Genomic DNA, 17609 nt, shown 5'->3' with positions numbered 1-17609 from the left:
GTAATCTAGGCAAAAGGGGTTGGTTACTTAGTCTAAAGCAAGAATAATTTACATGGAGAAGTTAGGGGTTTTAGATATACTTTGGGGTTAAAAACAAGGGGATATGCTGATGGATTGTTGTAAAAAGTGAGAAGAAGGAATTTTGAATTCATAGGCTTTCTTCTTTCTCTCTTTCCTTCCTTCCTTTATTTCCAGCATCTACAGTTATGAGAGTGTTATCTATTTCTACTTGGAAGACTGGACAAGAAACAAACTTTTTTTTGTAGAACATAGAGAATCAACAATTCAGTTTTAGATATATTAGGTTCTAGATATCTATTGTACACCTAAGTGATAATATCAAATAAGCAGTTGGTTATATAAGTCTAACAGATATGTAAAGAGATCATAGCTAGACATGTAATTGTGGAAAACAAAGTCACAATACTGGATGAGACCTCTTAGGAAGAGAGACTAGACTAGGTAGAACATCTTGGAACAACCCTCAGGAAGACTCAATATTTAGAAGGAGAAGAAAGAAAGCAGAGCCAAGAAAGGAAACTATGAGAAAGAAGGAAAGAGAAGAATGCCCAGAGAAACCAAGAAAAGAGAATGTTTCATATCTAATGAAATCATCAATTGTGTCAAATACAGCTGAAAAGTCATGTAAGAACAAATAAAAGTGACCATTAGATTTGGCAACATAGAGGCTAATACTGATTGTGAGAACTGTTTTAATAGAGTACTGGGGCAGAAGGACCCAGGAGGGTTAATAAGAGAGTAGATATAAAACATATAGAACAATGGAATAAAATTGAGAGTCCATAAGTCCATATATTTATGACCATATGTTTATGATCAGTTGATTTTCAACAAAGATGCCAAGACAATGGCGAAATAATTGTCTTTTCAACAAGTAGTGTTGGAACAACTGAATATTGATATTCAAAGAATGAAGTTGGACTCCTATCACACACCCTATAGAAAGTTCATGGATAATACACCAAAATTTAAGAGCTAAAACTATAAAACTCTTAGAAGAAAACATAGAAGTAGATCTTTGTAACCTTAGATTAAGCAATGGTTCCTTAAATACAATACTAAAAGCACAACTGATGGAAGAAAAAATAAATTGAACTACATCAAAATTACAATCATTTTTGCTGTGATACCATCAAGAAAGTGAACATACAATCCATGAATGGGATAAAATATATCATATTACAAATCATATATCTCATAAAGGCCAGTATCCATAATATATTTTTTTAAAAGGCTTAAATGTCAGCAATAAAAAGACAACCCAATTTAAAAGCAGGTAAAAGATATGAATAAACACTTTTCACAAGAAGATATACAAATAACTAATAAGCACATGAAAAGATTCTCAACATCATTCATCATCAGGGAAGTGCAAATCAAATTATAATGAGAATCCACACCGATTATGCTGGCCTGCGTCAAAAAGACAGGCAATAACACGTGCTGACAAGCATGTGGAGAAAGTGGAACTCTCACGCATTGCTAGTGGGAATGCAAAATGATGCACCTGCTTTGGGAAATAGTTTTTCAGTTTCTCAGAGTATCAGACTGTCACCATATACCCAAGAGAAGTGAAAGAAAATTTCCACATAGAAACTTGCACACAAATTTTCATAGCAGCATCATTTATAGCAGTCCCACTGTGGAAACAACCCAAATGTTTATCAACTGATGAAAGGGTAAATAAAATGAGACTTATCTGTAAAGTGGAATGTCATTTGACAATAAAAAGAATTGCAGTACTAATGTTATAACAGAAATGACAAATGTGATATTTCTGAGCCTGTTTCCTGTATTAAAATGTGAGTAATAATACTTTCTTCCATCCAACTTCTGCACACAAATATTGATGAAGGAAATAGTCTGAAGTCCTTCATAAACCACCAAGTACTTCCATATCTAGAAGAAGAACTTATTGAATATTTTAATCAAAAATTAATAGGAAAATACAGGCGATTAACAGAGTACACTTACCTTTTCCTCAGAGAGGGCTTTAATGTATTTTTTACCCGTTTTTTTCTTCATTGTCCAGGAAATAGCTCTCATTTTTTTACCTAAGCCCCTTCCATTATTTGAAGTTTTGTTTTGTTCTCCACTTTCATTTATAGGTTCCCCTTCATGTACCTAATCAGAATTGTTTACAAAAGACAAAATAGTAAAGCAATGAAAAGCATTGATCTGAAAGCATTGTTAGGAGATTGCAAATTGGTGGGCTTCCTATACATTCTGTGCAGCAGCCTCCAAAATTTCAAGCTATCTGGACATAATACATATTTTTAAAGTTGTCTAGGCCTAGTTACCTCTGTTACAAACTCAGAATGTGAAACTTGTGATGCTGAACGTCGTGAGCTTCACAGTTGAAATTATTAAAAAGAATTTAAGCTGTTTTTATAGCTGTATAGTAGAATCACTTTAGTCCTTCCTATTTTTTGAGATGGACAAAATAGAATTAAATACTAGACATAATGAGTGATTATGTCCACTTACATGAGAGATATTTTATCAGAGGCTTTAGGAAGGCTGTAACATCTATCCATGCTGAATGTGCATGACAATATCCTCTTGCTTTTTATAGAAATTGAGATGGTCATGGCTATTTTTTAAGAAGTTTGGAGTTAATTAAATTCACAGAGAAACTGCAGTTCTTTGCTCTTACAGGTGATGAATACATGCACATTTTCAACATTCTCAAGCAATATTAATTATGAACTAGTTCAGCCATTAGTACAGAAGTCTTTACCTGTTCCACATACTATGCTAATGAAATACCTATTTAGACTGCTTCTGACTTGTGCTAATTAAGAATCTTGTTAAACCAATGGCTTCTTCTCTATCTCAGAATAAAACAAAGTTCACAGCCCACAAGACTCTATAACAACATAAAATAATGTGACATTATTATAATACATATTAAACTGTAATATACATTACATTATATACAGTGTGGATGAAATAAAAATGTACTCAACACCTCATTCCTAACTGCTTCTCGCATTTTTCTTGCTCACTGTACATAGCAGTGGTTCTCAAAACGCAGTCCCAAGGCTGGCAGCGTCGGAATCACTGGGGGACAGTTAGTGTTTTAACAAACTCTCCAACTGATTCTGATACATGCTAAAGTTTGAAAACAGCTGCGACTAAGTGTTGTCATAATAGTCCCCTTGCTGTCTCTTTTATGTTCTCATCAAGGTTTATACTTGTTTTTGCCACTGGCTTCCCCTAGATATCCACAAATGTCTTCCTTCATTCATCCGGGTTTCTACTTACACACCAAGTAATAGGAGAGAAATTATCTGATTGATCACCCCATTTAAAATAGCCCACACTTGTCCATAGTCCTTTTACGTTTACCCTGATTTATTCTTCTTCTAAGCACTTAGCATTACCCAATAATATATTTGTTTGTTCATTTTATTTTACTGCCTGCATCTCCCACTATGATGAATGCTCCATAAGAGACTATAGACTTTATCTGTTTTATTCATTCTGAGTGTCTAGAATACTTCCAGGAATATAACTGACCTTCAGTATTTTTTGAATAAACAAACCTGCTCATGTAGAACTTTGGAATTTTTTTTTTCAGGACATATTTGTGTTACATAGCCTTAATATCCCAGATTTGCAAGAAAAGAACTCTGAAGGTCATCTTGTCTTGCACCACCCACCATTCCCAATAGGTAGGTTGTCAGTCATTCCCTGAATATAAAAAATCATGGGAAACTTCTCTTTAGTGAATTTGAATATTTTAATATGAGGGTTTGACCACACAGTTAACATCATTATTAATCAATATTATGTTTTGCTTCATATCTTACCTCAAATTGCCTATGATAAATATGAATGGACAGCCAATTTAAGCCCTCATTGCACTTTATTAATTTCTGCATTCAAGGTTATAAAGGCAAAGATTCTTTGCTTAATTCAAAAGCCCTGAATAAAATATAACTTAGAATCACTTTAAAATTTTAGAGTTAAGCTTTTTCTTCTCTCTTTCCTCTAACTTTTCTCTTCATTGTAAAATTACAAACTAAAATAAACAAGAAATTATTTTATTACTATCTATGTTAACTTATCATCACCTAAGCTTCAAAAAAAAGTACCACAAATATTTTTAATTTCAGATTTTTCTATCTTTTTTTATAGAAGCTTTTAAGAAACTATTTCAACACATTTTAGTTTTAACATTTTTCTACGCTGTTCTCTTTCATAGCCTGAATCACCATTTTATTTAGATGTTTGTTTATATTTTGTCTTTGTTGTTATTTTAAGATGTCTCTCCCTCAACTCCAAGCTTCATGAAGTAAGGATTTTCACTTGTTTTGTAATAGTACTTTGTGAGTGGCTAAGGGAAATCCTGTTATACAGTAGATTCTCAATACATATTTGTTGAATGAATTTTGATGTGCTGAAAATGTGTGAACTACTTAATCAGGTTCACTACATGCTTTCTCAGATTGCTAGGCCACCTTTACTCATCGATGAATCTGAGTGAGCCTGAGCAACTTTTGTAGGTTAACATTAGAATTATAAACTAAATAACAGTAGAATATATCTATGTTTGATTATGGAAAGTTGAAGGTTCATACAATATGCTAACTGAAAATAAAATTATATTGGGCTTCTCACTCTTTATATACATATATTACATTGTATTATTTATAATTATGTAAATGTTGATAGATTATATAACTATCCACGAAGTTTATCTGTGTATATCCATGTATGTATACAAGTTTATCCACAAGTTCATGTGGACATAAATATATAGATGGATAAAAGGAGATATATGTGATATATGTATATAAAAAGGGATATAGTATACACACATGCATACATATGTACTAATGGAGGTATTCATAAAGTAATAATAGATGTCATTTTCTTTCTACCTTTTTTGTCTAGAATATCCATTTCTGAAATATAAAAATATTTAAAGATATTATAGATAGATGCATGTATATAGGAATTTGAAAAGTGTTCTGAGAAATAAGATACAATAAAAGGAATTCATTATAAAAACAAAAAATAAAGACACAATATTTAGAATAAATAATTAAGAAGTGCATAAGATCTAAAACCTAGTGATCAAAAACAAAAGTATCACATGTAAGGTCGCTGAATCAGGTTCAATGATAAACACATATTTTCACTTTTCTCAGTATATATCCCTCCCCTCTACTATTTTATTAGTTGTTATACCTTTTATTAATCCCTTATCACAGCTGGCTGGTGGTTTATGAGATAGTATCATTGAATAGCAAACTTCGGACAAGATGTTGCATTCTGACTTTGTCATTTATTACCAGTATAATATAGAAGTAGTCTTCTCAAACATATTTCTACAATGGTGAAATAAAAATAACGATAGTTCCTACTTTTAGGTAGGTAAAGTATTTAGTGTTGTGCTGCCTTCCTGGTAAGTGCTCAATTAAATGTAGCTATGATGATGATGATGGTGATGAAAATTTAATTTTATGGGGAGCTTTTCTTAAGCTACATTTAAAATGGTTTGCAAATGTATATGTAATGGTCACCATTGAGACATTTCAAAGTGTACAGACGTGAGAGTGCAATTCAGCAGCCTATGCTCTCCTTAACAAATGGACAGTTAAGCCATTTAATCACTTCCTAAAATAAAGCAGTTACAACTTACATGAAATTTAATGTATATATTGTTTTATAGTGGAAATGCTCAGAAAATTTGGGATCATCTGTTACTTTAAAATGCAACTCTCTTCTCAAGCTGATGTTCTGCCTTCCCAAATGTCAGTTAGGCTTCTTAGGTAGCTTTTTACTCTTAATGCCCAGCATCATCATACTAGGCATTAAATAATTATTCACTGATCACAAAAATATATGCAATGCTATGATTTTAAAATATCTTCCTTTTTCTTACTGTACTATGGAAAAATGATATTGACTTCATAATTTTTCATAATGTATTTGTATAACATTCATAAAAATGGAATGAAATACCAACCCCAGTTGGGTCATCTGGTTTTGATGTGGAATTACTCCGAAAACGATCAAAATTCCCAAAACTGCTGCTGCGCTATAAAATGGGAAAGAAAAAAGAAAGGAAATTTAGAATTTGTGACTTTCACTGATAAAACTGCTAAACATATTAGATTATGATTCAATAAGCATCAGTCTCTTGCAAATTCAGGATTAAAAAAGCTCTTCTCTCTGAAATCTCTAAAGGCACTGAAGGTATAACTATTATTAACATAATATTTACAGTTCATAAAATGTCTTCATCTGTTTGTTATCATGTTAAGCACCTTGGAGAAAAATCTATTAAATTATTTTTAATTTATAGTGTTACTTTTGTTCTTGGGAATGGCATATATTACTAAGCAACCAACCAACTAATAAATAACAACAGCAAAACAAACAAACAAAAACAGGCATTTGAGTAGATCCACCATTGTGTCTCATAAAGATCATATTTGTCAAAAAACCAAAAATGACCGCCAATGCATTTTCTGTTGGTAACTCTTGATAATATGAACCTCTCTACTAGATGTCAGAAAGACGAGGCATATACACAGACCTATTAATAAACGGAAAAGAGCATTTAGGCATTCACAGTCTAAGGTTGAAAGTAAAACTGATTTTTTTCCACATTTAACATGGAATTACAATGAGACCTCTGGGTCAATTTCATTCACTGGTTTTGAGAGAAAGCTTAATATGGTAGTAGAAGACTTGTTCTCTTGGATACTTTTTGCCTACAAAGCTAAATTTTTATTTGTATGTAACTCATTCTAGCCAGGTAATTATAAACAATTCCTCACATACCACAAAGTAAATGATTCTCCTAAATCTTTAGAGTAGTTTTCGTTTTCAAAATCTTTAGAGTAGTTGAGTCAAAAAAATTGATATTTTCTCACTGTTTAATTTTATATACCATTCAGGATGGTGGATATCAGACATTATGGACTTTCTGTACCCATAAATCCCAAGAATATTTTCTATTGTAAGAACTTTATCTTATTTCAAACCTATAATATTTTCAAAATAAGCTGGTGATACTGAAAAAGAACTTAGTAGTCTGAAAAGCTGAAAATGGGAGTCAGTAATCTATAAAACTCTGTATGGTCTTTTCAACAGTCAGAGACCATTTTAGTTCAAGTGGCTTCAAAAGCTCTTTTAGTCCTTACAAGCATTCTTATCCTCGTGTCTCCCTACTAGCTATCTTTAAAACTTCTTGTTTCCCTTTTAAATGAGCTGAAATAAAAAGATCCTGACATGTGACAAGGGGTTAGCTTGATAGACAGTGTGATACAGAACGTCGCCCCAAGGATGGTGGCTGTGTTAGACACAATTAACACCTTTTGCTGACTTTCTACCCCTGCGGAAAAAGCCCTTAAACTTGAGGCAAGAGGAAAGAAAAAGGACTGAAATTGAGAACCACTTTGGAAAATACAGTGTCCTTATACAGGGCTCACTAACCTAGAGTGATTTCCCAGAGCATTAATCACTTCAACTTGCCTAGTAGGTGTTTCCACCTGGCCATCGTTGCCCGGAGATCACAAAAGGGAATTGAGTGTTTTCTTGTCCTGCTTATAAACAATCTGAACACAGGGAAATCTGTTACTCTTTTATATCCTTCAAACATTCTTATGCCCTTTTGGAGTTATGCCTAGGGCAATTTTGTAGACTACCACCAGCCTATGTCCTGCCTGCTAAATATTAATGAGGGTTACAGCATGATTTCCACCACTGGATAATGGGTCATGTTGTCCAGGAGGGCAGAGAATAGGCTCACTTCAGCATTTCTCTACACTATCTTCTGCCATTAAGTAATCAATAGTCATCACCTTTTAAAATTAATTCTCTCCTCATTGTATCAATAAAGAGAAGCAGATTTAGGAGTAGTGGTTTTCAAGACTATTACTTTGGGTTTTGTCAGTCATCTCATTACAAATCACTCAACAGCTTTAAGCCAGAGGAGTAGAATATCAGTCTGTGCTAAGACACCCTTAAGAAGCAAATCTAAGTAGTTAAAATATGATTTTAAAATTTCATTATTCTCTAGTCAAAAAGTTAGTGACTTTCTGAAATGGTTTCATAATATATAGGTTATGGCTTATGATGAAAAAGGGCTAATGTCTATTATGAGGTATGGACAATGAACAAATGTGTAATTTCGACTCATTAAGTTTCTAATGAAAAGGTGAATCATGTGGAGATAAGTTGGTTTTATTGATGATAGGACGTCCTTTGTAAGTGAGAATGTGTTTGAATATTGATAATTTTCCGCTGTATAATTGTAATGGATTAGATTTAGCAATATCATTTTGTGACAGAGCTCCCATCAAGAAAGAACTATTATATAAACAAATAACTAACAGCAAAAAAGTATCTTAAATAAAAATGCAATTCATATTTTAGATAATTCTTTGTTTTTGTTGACATTAGATCATATTTACTCTTTAACGATATTTCATATAAACCTATAGTCTTCCCTTGTGCAGTCAAATGTGTTTGTAAAATGGCACAACACATGTGGAAGGTAATTTGACAAAACCAGCAAAATTACATGTATTTGCCCTTTGACCCAAAAATTCCATTTCTAGACATCTATATCAGAGATACACTAAATCTAAATTGATTTATACATTCATGTTTGTTGTAAATCTTTTGTATTATTGAACAGCTGTAAACCCCAACATTGATCCAGAGAAAACAGATTGAATAATATATGGTAAATTCAGACAATAGAGATGTCTACATCTGTAAAAAAGTGAAATATATCTCTTTATAATGCCATGGAATGATCTCCCGGATAAAGTGTAAATAAAAAAAGCCAAGTAGAGAAAAATGTACACAATAGGCTGCCATTTATCTAAGGGTGGAAATACATGTGTGTCTCAAAACAGGCAGATACATGTTTTTCTTCTTAGAGAAATGGGGTAAAATAAGCAAAGTGAAAGGGACATAAGAGAAAACAGACTTCTCTGAATAGACCTTGTTTTGTAGATTTGACTTTAAAACCACATAACTTCTAAAAATATTTATAAACTAAATTAAATAAAAATGAAAGCAATCCCTAACAATTCCAAATAAAAATAATGCATCTAATTTCGTATTGAATTGGTGGCTTAGAAAGAAGAATTATTTTAAGCAATCAAAAAAGAAACAGTAATTTATTGTTCAAAGGACCAAAAAAATAGACACATTTTAACCCATTTATAATTGCATTAAAAAGAATAAAATACCTAGGAATAAATCTAACTAAGTAAAGATATGTACTCAGAAGACTAAGTCACTCATGAAAGAAATTGAAGATGACACTAACAAATGGGAAGCTATACTGTGCTCATGGATTGGAAGAATTAATATTGTTAAAATGACCATACTACCCAAGGCAATCTGTAGATTCAATGCAATCCCTATCAGAATACCAAAGGCATTTTTTTTTACATAACTAGAACAACTAATTCTAAAATTTGTATAGAAACACAAAAGACCTAGAATAGCCAAAACAATCTTGAGAAAAAAGAACAAAGCTGAAATTATTACTCACCCTGATTCCAAACTGTAGTATAAAGCGACAGTAATCAAAATAGTATGGTACAGACACAAAAACAGACACATAGATCAATGGAACAGAATAGACAGCTCAGAAATATACCCATGTGTATATGGTCAATCTCCAGCAAAGGAAGCAAGAATATACAGTGGAGAAAAGACAGCTTCTTCAATAAATGGTGTTGGAATACCCGAAAGCTACATACCAAAGAATCAAGCTGGATTACTTTCTCACACCACGTGCAAAAATAAACTCAAAATGTATTAAAGGCTTAAATGTAAGACCTGATACCATAAAACTCCTGGCAGAAATCATAGGCAGTATGTTCTTTGACACTGAACTTAGCAACATTTTTTGGAGGATTGTCTCTTCAGGCAAGGGAAACAAAAGCAAAAATAAATAAATGGGACTACACCAAACTAAAAAGCTCTTGCACAGCAAAGGAAATTATCAACAAAATGAGAAAAATCTGCCTACTAAATGGAAGAAGATATTTTCCAATGATATAGCTGAAAAGAGATTAATGTTAGAAATATACAATAAACTCATACAACTCAGCATCAGAAAAAAACAACCTAATTAAAAAGTGGGCAGAGGACCTGAGTAGATATTTTTCCAAAGAAGATATACAGATGGCCAACAGGTATATGAAAAAATGCTCAACATCACTAATCATCAAAACCACAATGAGATATCAACTCATACCTGTCAAATGACTGTTATCAAAAAGGCAACAAATAACAAGTGTTGGCAAAAATTTGGAGAAATTGTGTACTGTTAGTGGGAATGTAAACTGGTGTAGCCACTGTGGAAAACAGAATGGAGTTTCTTCAAAAAAATTAAAAAATAAAACTACCATGCAATCCAGCAATTTCATTCCTGTTTTTTATACAGAGAAAACAAAAACACTAATTCAAAAGTATATATGCACCCCTTAGTTCATTGCAGCATTGTTCACAATAACCAAGATATGGAAGCAACTGAAGTGCACATCCATAGATGAATGAATAAAGAAGATGTGTATATACACAGTGGAATAAAAAAGAATGAAATCTTGCCATTTGTGACAACATGGATGAACCTAGAGGATATTTTATTAACTGAAATAAGTCAGACAGAGAAGGACAAATACTGTACGATTTCACTTATATGTGGAATCTAAAACAAACAAACAAACAAACAACAAAACAGAAACAGTCGTAATACAGACAACAAACAGGTGGTTGCCAGGGGGCAGGGAGAGGGAAATAGGTGAGGATGATTAAGAGGTACAGACTTACAGTTAACAAATAAATGATTCGTGAGTATGAAATGTGCAGTGTGGGGACTGTAGTCAATAATAATATAGTATCTTTGTATGGTGACAAATGGTAACTAGCTATACTTATCATATTGACCATTTGGAAATATATAGAAATATGAAATCATTATGTTGTGCTCCAGTAATTAACATAGTGTTGTAGATCAACTGTACTTCAAAAACAAACTCAGAAAAAAAACTCTGTATCTAACTACCAGATTATAAAAAATTACAGAGACAGAGGAACATGTTAAATGACATCAAAAAGATGAAGTCAATCAGAAAAATTTAGAGAACAAAAAAATCTACAGGACAAATAACCTGTTTTTTTCAACTGATCAATAGAAAGAAATAGAAAGGAGATGGAAAGTATAAATTAAGAACCTATAAGAGTTGTATCAACCACATACTGTACAGTCCATCGATCTGTTTAGCTACAGATCAAATAAACCACTGTAACAAAAACATCCAGTAGACAACTTAGGAAAATTTTAAAGCAATTTGATGATATTGAGAAGTATTGTTATTTTTCATTTGTAGTTCAAAAGAATGTAGTGAGGAAGAGCAAGTATGTGGACATTAAGAAACGTGACTGGCTGTTATTTAATGATTACTTGGGTAATAGATGTATGGGGTAGATTGTAATACTCTACTTTCACACATGTTTGAAATTTTTCATAATAAAATGTTGGGTTAACAAGAACCAAACATATGTATACAAAAGCTAAAAAATAACTTACAAAGAGTTAATAATGGGTAAGGGTGGAGGGTATATGGGAAAACTCTGTACCTTCCTCTCAATTTTGCTGTGAACCTAAAACTGCTCTAAAAAAAAACAGTCTTAAAAAAAAAAAGAGTTAATAGTTGTATAACTTTCTAAGGAACCAATTTGTAAATATAGCATTAATATTGTCTATTTCATAGTTGTTTAGAGGTATGGACATATTTAAGGAGAAAATAGTTCTGCTTTCTAAATTTATTTTAGTACAACTAACATTCTGATATAAATGTATGTCACTGGATACGTTTTGAAGACTATCTGTGATTACATGGTGCAGATTACCTGCTTCTACATAGTCTACTTGGCTTTCACAATAATAGTGCTGGATAAGTGTCATTTGTGATGTTTGAACTCATTTGCAGTATGTGTGTCCCTATGCAATGCAACGAATAATATAAGGAACTTAAGAACAGATTCATCTTTTTGTTGGTCACATTTCTTCTCTAGTTTTGCATAACAATTCTAATTACTACAGAATGTCACTTCATTATATAAAGCTATCAAGGTTCTTAGAAATCATATTGTCCTTCTCAGTGAGGAAACTTACAGGAACCAATACTTGCAAAAAAGAAAAATTCTTTTTTTTTTTTCAATTCTCCACCCTGACTGTACTCTCCACTATGCCATTTCATTGCAAAATTTGATCTTGTCTTCTATTTTCAAAGAAACTTGCTATCTGAGTGGGACGGGAAGTATGTAAAGTTAGCTTGATAGAAAGAATAGAACTGAATAGGTTTCTTAAAACAATGATCATCCTACATTTATCGACATGAAGAAGAATTAGAGAATCTCTTTTTGGGAATGAAAAGCAACCTTCTGACAAAACCCAAAAGTCTTGGACCTTATTTTCATTTTTTAACCACTCCTCAACTTCTGGTATCTCCAGCATGACTTAATATTTGGGTAAGACACTGGTGGAAAAGTTTCACAGTCTATTTCAAAGAAAAAATTTGCATATGTGAGTCAGACATCCGCAGTATTTTGAAATCTACTGGCAAATTAAAAATTACACACACTGTGCCAGTGAGTTCTCACATCATCTAAATATTGCACATAGAACGTTCTTTGGTAATAAGTTCTTGAAATTTGAAATTGTTTCAGCACATGCTCAGATGAATATTCTATAATAGTGATATGCTAAATCTCAATAAGCTTGTCAGGCTTTATCCAAAGGCATTCGAGGATTTAATCGTTCTAACTAACTCAGGTGTTGGGATCTTTTGAAGTGTGTGAAACAAATTTAACTCACTTAAAATAATCTGTTAGTATTGCCTCAGTGTCAAATAATTACAGTATCATGAGGTGCCAATGGAAGACAGTTGTATGGGGCGTCAGAGGGCTGAAGTCTGAAAGACAGCCAGAGCTGTAAGACATAGCCCTCAACACTAACACTTTAACCTTGGGTAAAGGCAACTCAGTGCTCAAATGCGTATCAGTGCTCTAAATATTTTTAATGCACATCTGAACTCATAGAACAAAAGTTAGTCTGCATGATCTCTCTGGTTCAGTATCTTCCTCTCAACTGCAAAACACCTAAAGGAAGTGCTGATTCTGACTCCACTGTAGTGTTTTAAGGCTGTGTCAAAATTTCCATGCTAAAGCTTTGCTTTCACAAGTTGATGCACCCAGAGATGTTTTCTGCAAGTTGAAACTACCTAAAAGAAGATCACCTACAGGAAAGAAACCAGAACTGGAAAAAAAAAACAAAAAAAAACCCACCAAAAACAACAATGCAGTATGATCCATGCCTGTAAAAGTGGTTATTTATATCAGCCTATTTAATGTAACAAAACAAGTTTTATGAGTGAAAAAGACTCAAATATTTAGAATTCTCAACTGCACCTCTGCATGATTTAATACTGTATCTCATGATTTCCATTGCATCCAGAGACTGTAAATCTGCTGCACTTTTAGGAACTGAATTGAAATTAAGATATTCTATTTTAATTGAAAGGGATTCTTAAAATAAATAATATTGATGTGTTTTAAATATGTTTTTTCAGATAAATAGCATAGTGCAACAAAAGTTCAGTCACTGATATAACCTACTCTTACAAATAAAGAGGAAATGCCAAACTTTAAAAAATGGGACTGTGATCAGGCTACTTTGAACGGCTTAGCTTCTTGTTTTTCCTACTGTAAAACTTCTACTTGACTTATTGACTCCTATATTTTTGTTACAGCACACTTTCTATTCCTTCCCTCTTCTTCTATCTACTAAACCCATAAACAAGTACACTAAATGGTCCCTCTTGATGCTCCTGGAATTGTTTCATTATACCAACATCCTTCCTTGAAATCTTCAAGAATCTCCAAAGGGAACCCACTTTTATAGCTGCTCTAGTTTATAGTGGCTTCTCTGCCTGCCTTCAGGCTGGAAGGCAGATGTGCCAACAAGTCTCTCTCTGCTTATGTCCTCTTACTTACCCCTGACGATCTGTTTTAAATCTGCCCTCTGAACCTTCCACCTACACTGTTGGAAACCTGTTTGCTCACTGCTGTCTTTGAGGAGTTTGGACACATAATGCAAAATGCAATATACCACACATGCATTCTTTCACCCTCCACATTTGCTCATTTTCTCCCCAAATATCTGTTGTAGGCAGTTATTTTCATTACTGCTACTCAAATATGTGCTATAACCCCATTCCCTTGTCAATGCAGTAACTTTCATCTCCTTAGTTCTCAAATCCTTGCCTCTCTGATCATCTAAAAATCACACCACTGGACTAGTTTCCTTAAGCCAGTTCTCATCATTTTGTTCTTTTTCTCAAAATGTAAAGTTTGCTCCACATTGTTATGATGGCCACTGAGGGCTGGCTCTGTGCCAAGTGATTTATCTATAATTATTTCATTAAACAAATACAACCCTTCTCTGAGGTAGGTACTGATTTCTCCAGTTTACAGATGAGGAAAACCGAAGCTCAGAGAGTTTAAGTGGCTCTTCCTTAGTTGACAAAATAAAGCCCAAACTTAGCATGCTGCATGCACATTCACAGTTCTCCGTGGCATCAGGTAATGCTGGTCAATCTGATTAAGGAGAACTTCTGACGCTTCTTGCTGACCAGTATGGACACACTCACTTATGTTTCTAAGCTGTTGCTCATGCTGTTTTTCTCTAAAGGGATGTTCTTCCTCTTTTCTTCCTCCTCCTCAAATCTGGCCCATTCTTCAAGGGCAGGATCCAGTCCTACCTTCTCTATGAGACCACGTGCTGATACCTTACCATTTTAGCACGCATTGACTGCTCCTGATCTTAAGTGATGTAGGACCTATGGAGAAAATCCCACAGTTGGGAGTATTGGGAAAACCATAGCTGATGACAAATTCCACACATTTCTCTTCAAGTTAAATGACAAAAACCATACATTTCACAGTTATACAATAGCAAATTATAACTTAGTAACATTATAGTCAAGCAAATGATTTGCTGATGTTTAATTAAAGACCATAAGGTTTTACATTATGTAATTTAATGTAAATATACTAAGTGGCTTCTATGGCTAAACTTTGTGCCTGAGGTCAGGGCTGTTCATATGAATAAGACAAGGATCTATCCTGGAGGAATTTGTGCTTTATTGGTGCCATCAAATAACTTCAATTGATAAGCCCTAAATAGAACCTTACTCAAATGAATGGCTTATAAATATAGAAGCAATTCCTAAAAGCAGGTTATATTTACACACATAAATTACTAATGTATACAAAATGTCAACTTGGAAGTTTGTATTCATCCATTTAAAAATCCTTATTTGTACTAACTACTTAGTACATGAAAGGCATTTTGAATGCATATGTCTATACCTGTATTTTTGATAGTCTAAAGAAAGGTACATTAAAATGATCACAGATTTTGAACATGAAATTAGCTGAAATCAATACAATTTGAATTAGCTTAACTGTATTCAAAAATTATTTACTCTAAGAGATTGTGTAGTTATTGACTGAGGGTCTGTTTAGAAATACCCAATCTAAAGATGGTAAGCATTTACAAGCTATAAAAATATAAAAGAGAAATTGTGTATTCATTTTTATTATCAAAGAGATTTTTAAAAAGCAAGAATAACTTTTTATCAGATAAACTAAACTGAACATTCTCTTTCACGGTTTTAGACTTAAGCTTTTTTTTCCTTTTCAGTAACTAGAGAGAGAAAAAACCTTGAAAATTTTTTATTAGCTAACACATGATAAAAGAATGTACAGTACTTTTAAGTCTGTTAAGATACTTTTAAACATACTTAATAGTTAAATGTGTTAATTAAAACTTTAGGTTCTTAACATTTTTTTAACAAGTTTACTAGTCAACTGTTTCTACTATTAAATCCAATTAATTCAGTTTTTTTAAATCAAGTCAAATCATTACAAAGAGGCAAACATTTATAGTACCCATTGCTTTGAAATCATTAGTTAAATGGAGGAGTGAAAATTAAGTTGGGAAAATAGAATCCATTTAATAAACTCTTCCATCAAATTCTCTGGAACAAAAACTCCTTTACCTCCAGTAGTCTTAAATGTCCACCACATTCACTTATCTTCTGGGTACATAATAACCTTTCTAAAGTTCTCCCCAAGGGATATTTTAGTCATGCAGTGATCTCCTTGAACACAAGTAATGACAAACAATAAGCTAATTCTCAAAAAGTTTTTTTTAAGTCATTTTTACTACTTTTAAATGAGTGTGTTTGATGCATGATTTTGGTCCCCCTGATTAATGGTCACCGCCATCCCAGCTTCTGGAGTTGTAATGTTTCCGTGAGCTTCCCTCCAACAGAGTTCAACCATTAATCCAGTGGCATATGTCAGCTCAGCAGAGCAAGGTCACTCTTCTGCTTCAAGGGGAACCTTTTTAGAAATAATAAAACTGACAGAAAGTTCTTTTTTGCATGCTTTATGCCACCTGAGGTTGAGTGCTGCAGTTAATATCATAAAGCTTATAAACATTCCCATCTCAGGCAGCACCCACTGACACTATGCTTAAGAATTTAAACGTTTTTTTCTTAGTAAGAACAGACATGTTTATGTGGGGCAAATATACTGTATGTAATCCCAAACAAGGAAAGAATAGGTAGAAAAAAAATAGGTGTAAATTCATGCTAGGATAATTGGAAGAGATGTTTGTGTCCTATAACTTCTTCATTGTCAATTACATTTATTTTCCTTTTGGATTTGGCTATATAAATATTCTAGTCTGCTGAGGGGTTAATAGTGGTGTTGAAATGTAATAGTAGTGGTAGAAATGAACTCAGTTCTTGATAATTCCTAAACCTACAATATATGTTTGATAATAAAAGAACATTTATCTTTGAAGGAATTTTATTTTTAAAATTATAAGCCTTTGTTTCATTGGTAATGACTACTTTAAAATTGATAAATAATTATAGTTAGATTTTTATAATCATGATTTGAAATTTGTAGATGGCCTAATTTAGAAATGATGAATGGCTGGCTGTATAATAACTAACAATATAAAGAATATATACCCATAAGTATTACACAATTTATATAATGAATTTTTTTTACTCTTAATTTAAAAAATCTAAGTTGTATAGCTAGAACCATGTGAAATGTTCAGAAAAAATTTTAACCTGATATCCATACTAATGTCATATCACTATGTATTATGACATTGATATAAGATAAATCTGCCTTCAATCTTATTTCAGGAATTTAAATTGTTAAAATTATGAAAAACATAAAAAAGAAACTTCAGTACGTAACTGTATTTATTTTATGTATAGCAGAGAAAAGGTGGGGCCAGTTGGCAACTCAGGCCAGTCATTCTAAGAAGCTAGTTCCTTGGTCAGGTCCCCATGTCTAATGTCAGGCCCTCATTTTGACAGGCGAAGGAACTTCATTTCTCAAGCTTGCAGAAATAAACAACTCGAGGGGGAACTGACTCATACACTAAACTGATTAGATACCCAAAATGACAATATCAAGTATTGATTAGGTATGAGAATTCAACTGCC

General features: G+C 32.8%; 1 protein-coding gene and 1 long non-coding RNA gene across 2 annotated transcripts in view; one reads left to right on the top strand and one right to left on the bottom strand.

The window, feature by feature from the left end:
- Positions 1-1977, top strand: part of LOC106729492 — a 99671-nt gene extending 97694 nt beyond the window's left edge. Inside the window, exon 3 of the long non-coding RNA XR_001365906.2 lies at positions 196-1977. This is a non-coding gene — a long non-coding RNA (uncharacterized LOC106729492). The remainder of the gene's footprint in view (positions 1-195) is intronic.
- The window catches only part of SAMSN1 (SAM domain, SH3 domain and nuclear localization signals 1), a 47958-nt gene that overhangs the window by 21349 nt on the left and 9000 nt on the right, over positions 1-17609 (bottom strand). Inside the window, exons 2-3 of the mRNA XM_006183910.2 lie at positions 6002-6073; positions 1996-2145 (exon numbers count right to left, since the gene is read on the bottom strand). Coding sequence (XP_006183972.1) covers positions 1996-2145; positions 6002-6073 — 222 coding nt within the window. The remainder of the gene's footprint in view (positions 1-1995; positions 2146-6001; positions 6074-17609) is intronic.

Source organism: Camelus ferus, chromosome 1 (assembly GCF_009834535.1).
Source record: "Camelus ferus isolate YT-003-E chromosome 1, BCGSAC_Cfer_1.0, whole genome shotgun sequence".
Classification (NCBI taxonomy): Eukaryota; Metazoa; Chordata; class Mammalia; order Artiodactyla; family Camelidae; genus Camelus; species Camelus ferus.
Note: the sequence above shows the minus strand (reverse complement) of the source record. Positions and strands in the feature narration are given on the sequence as shown.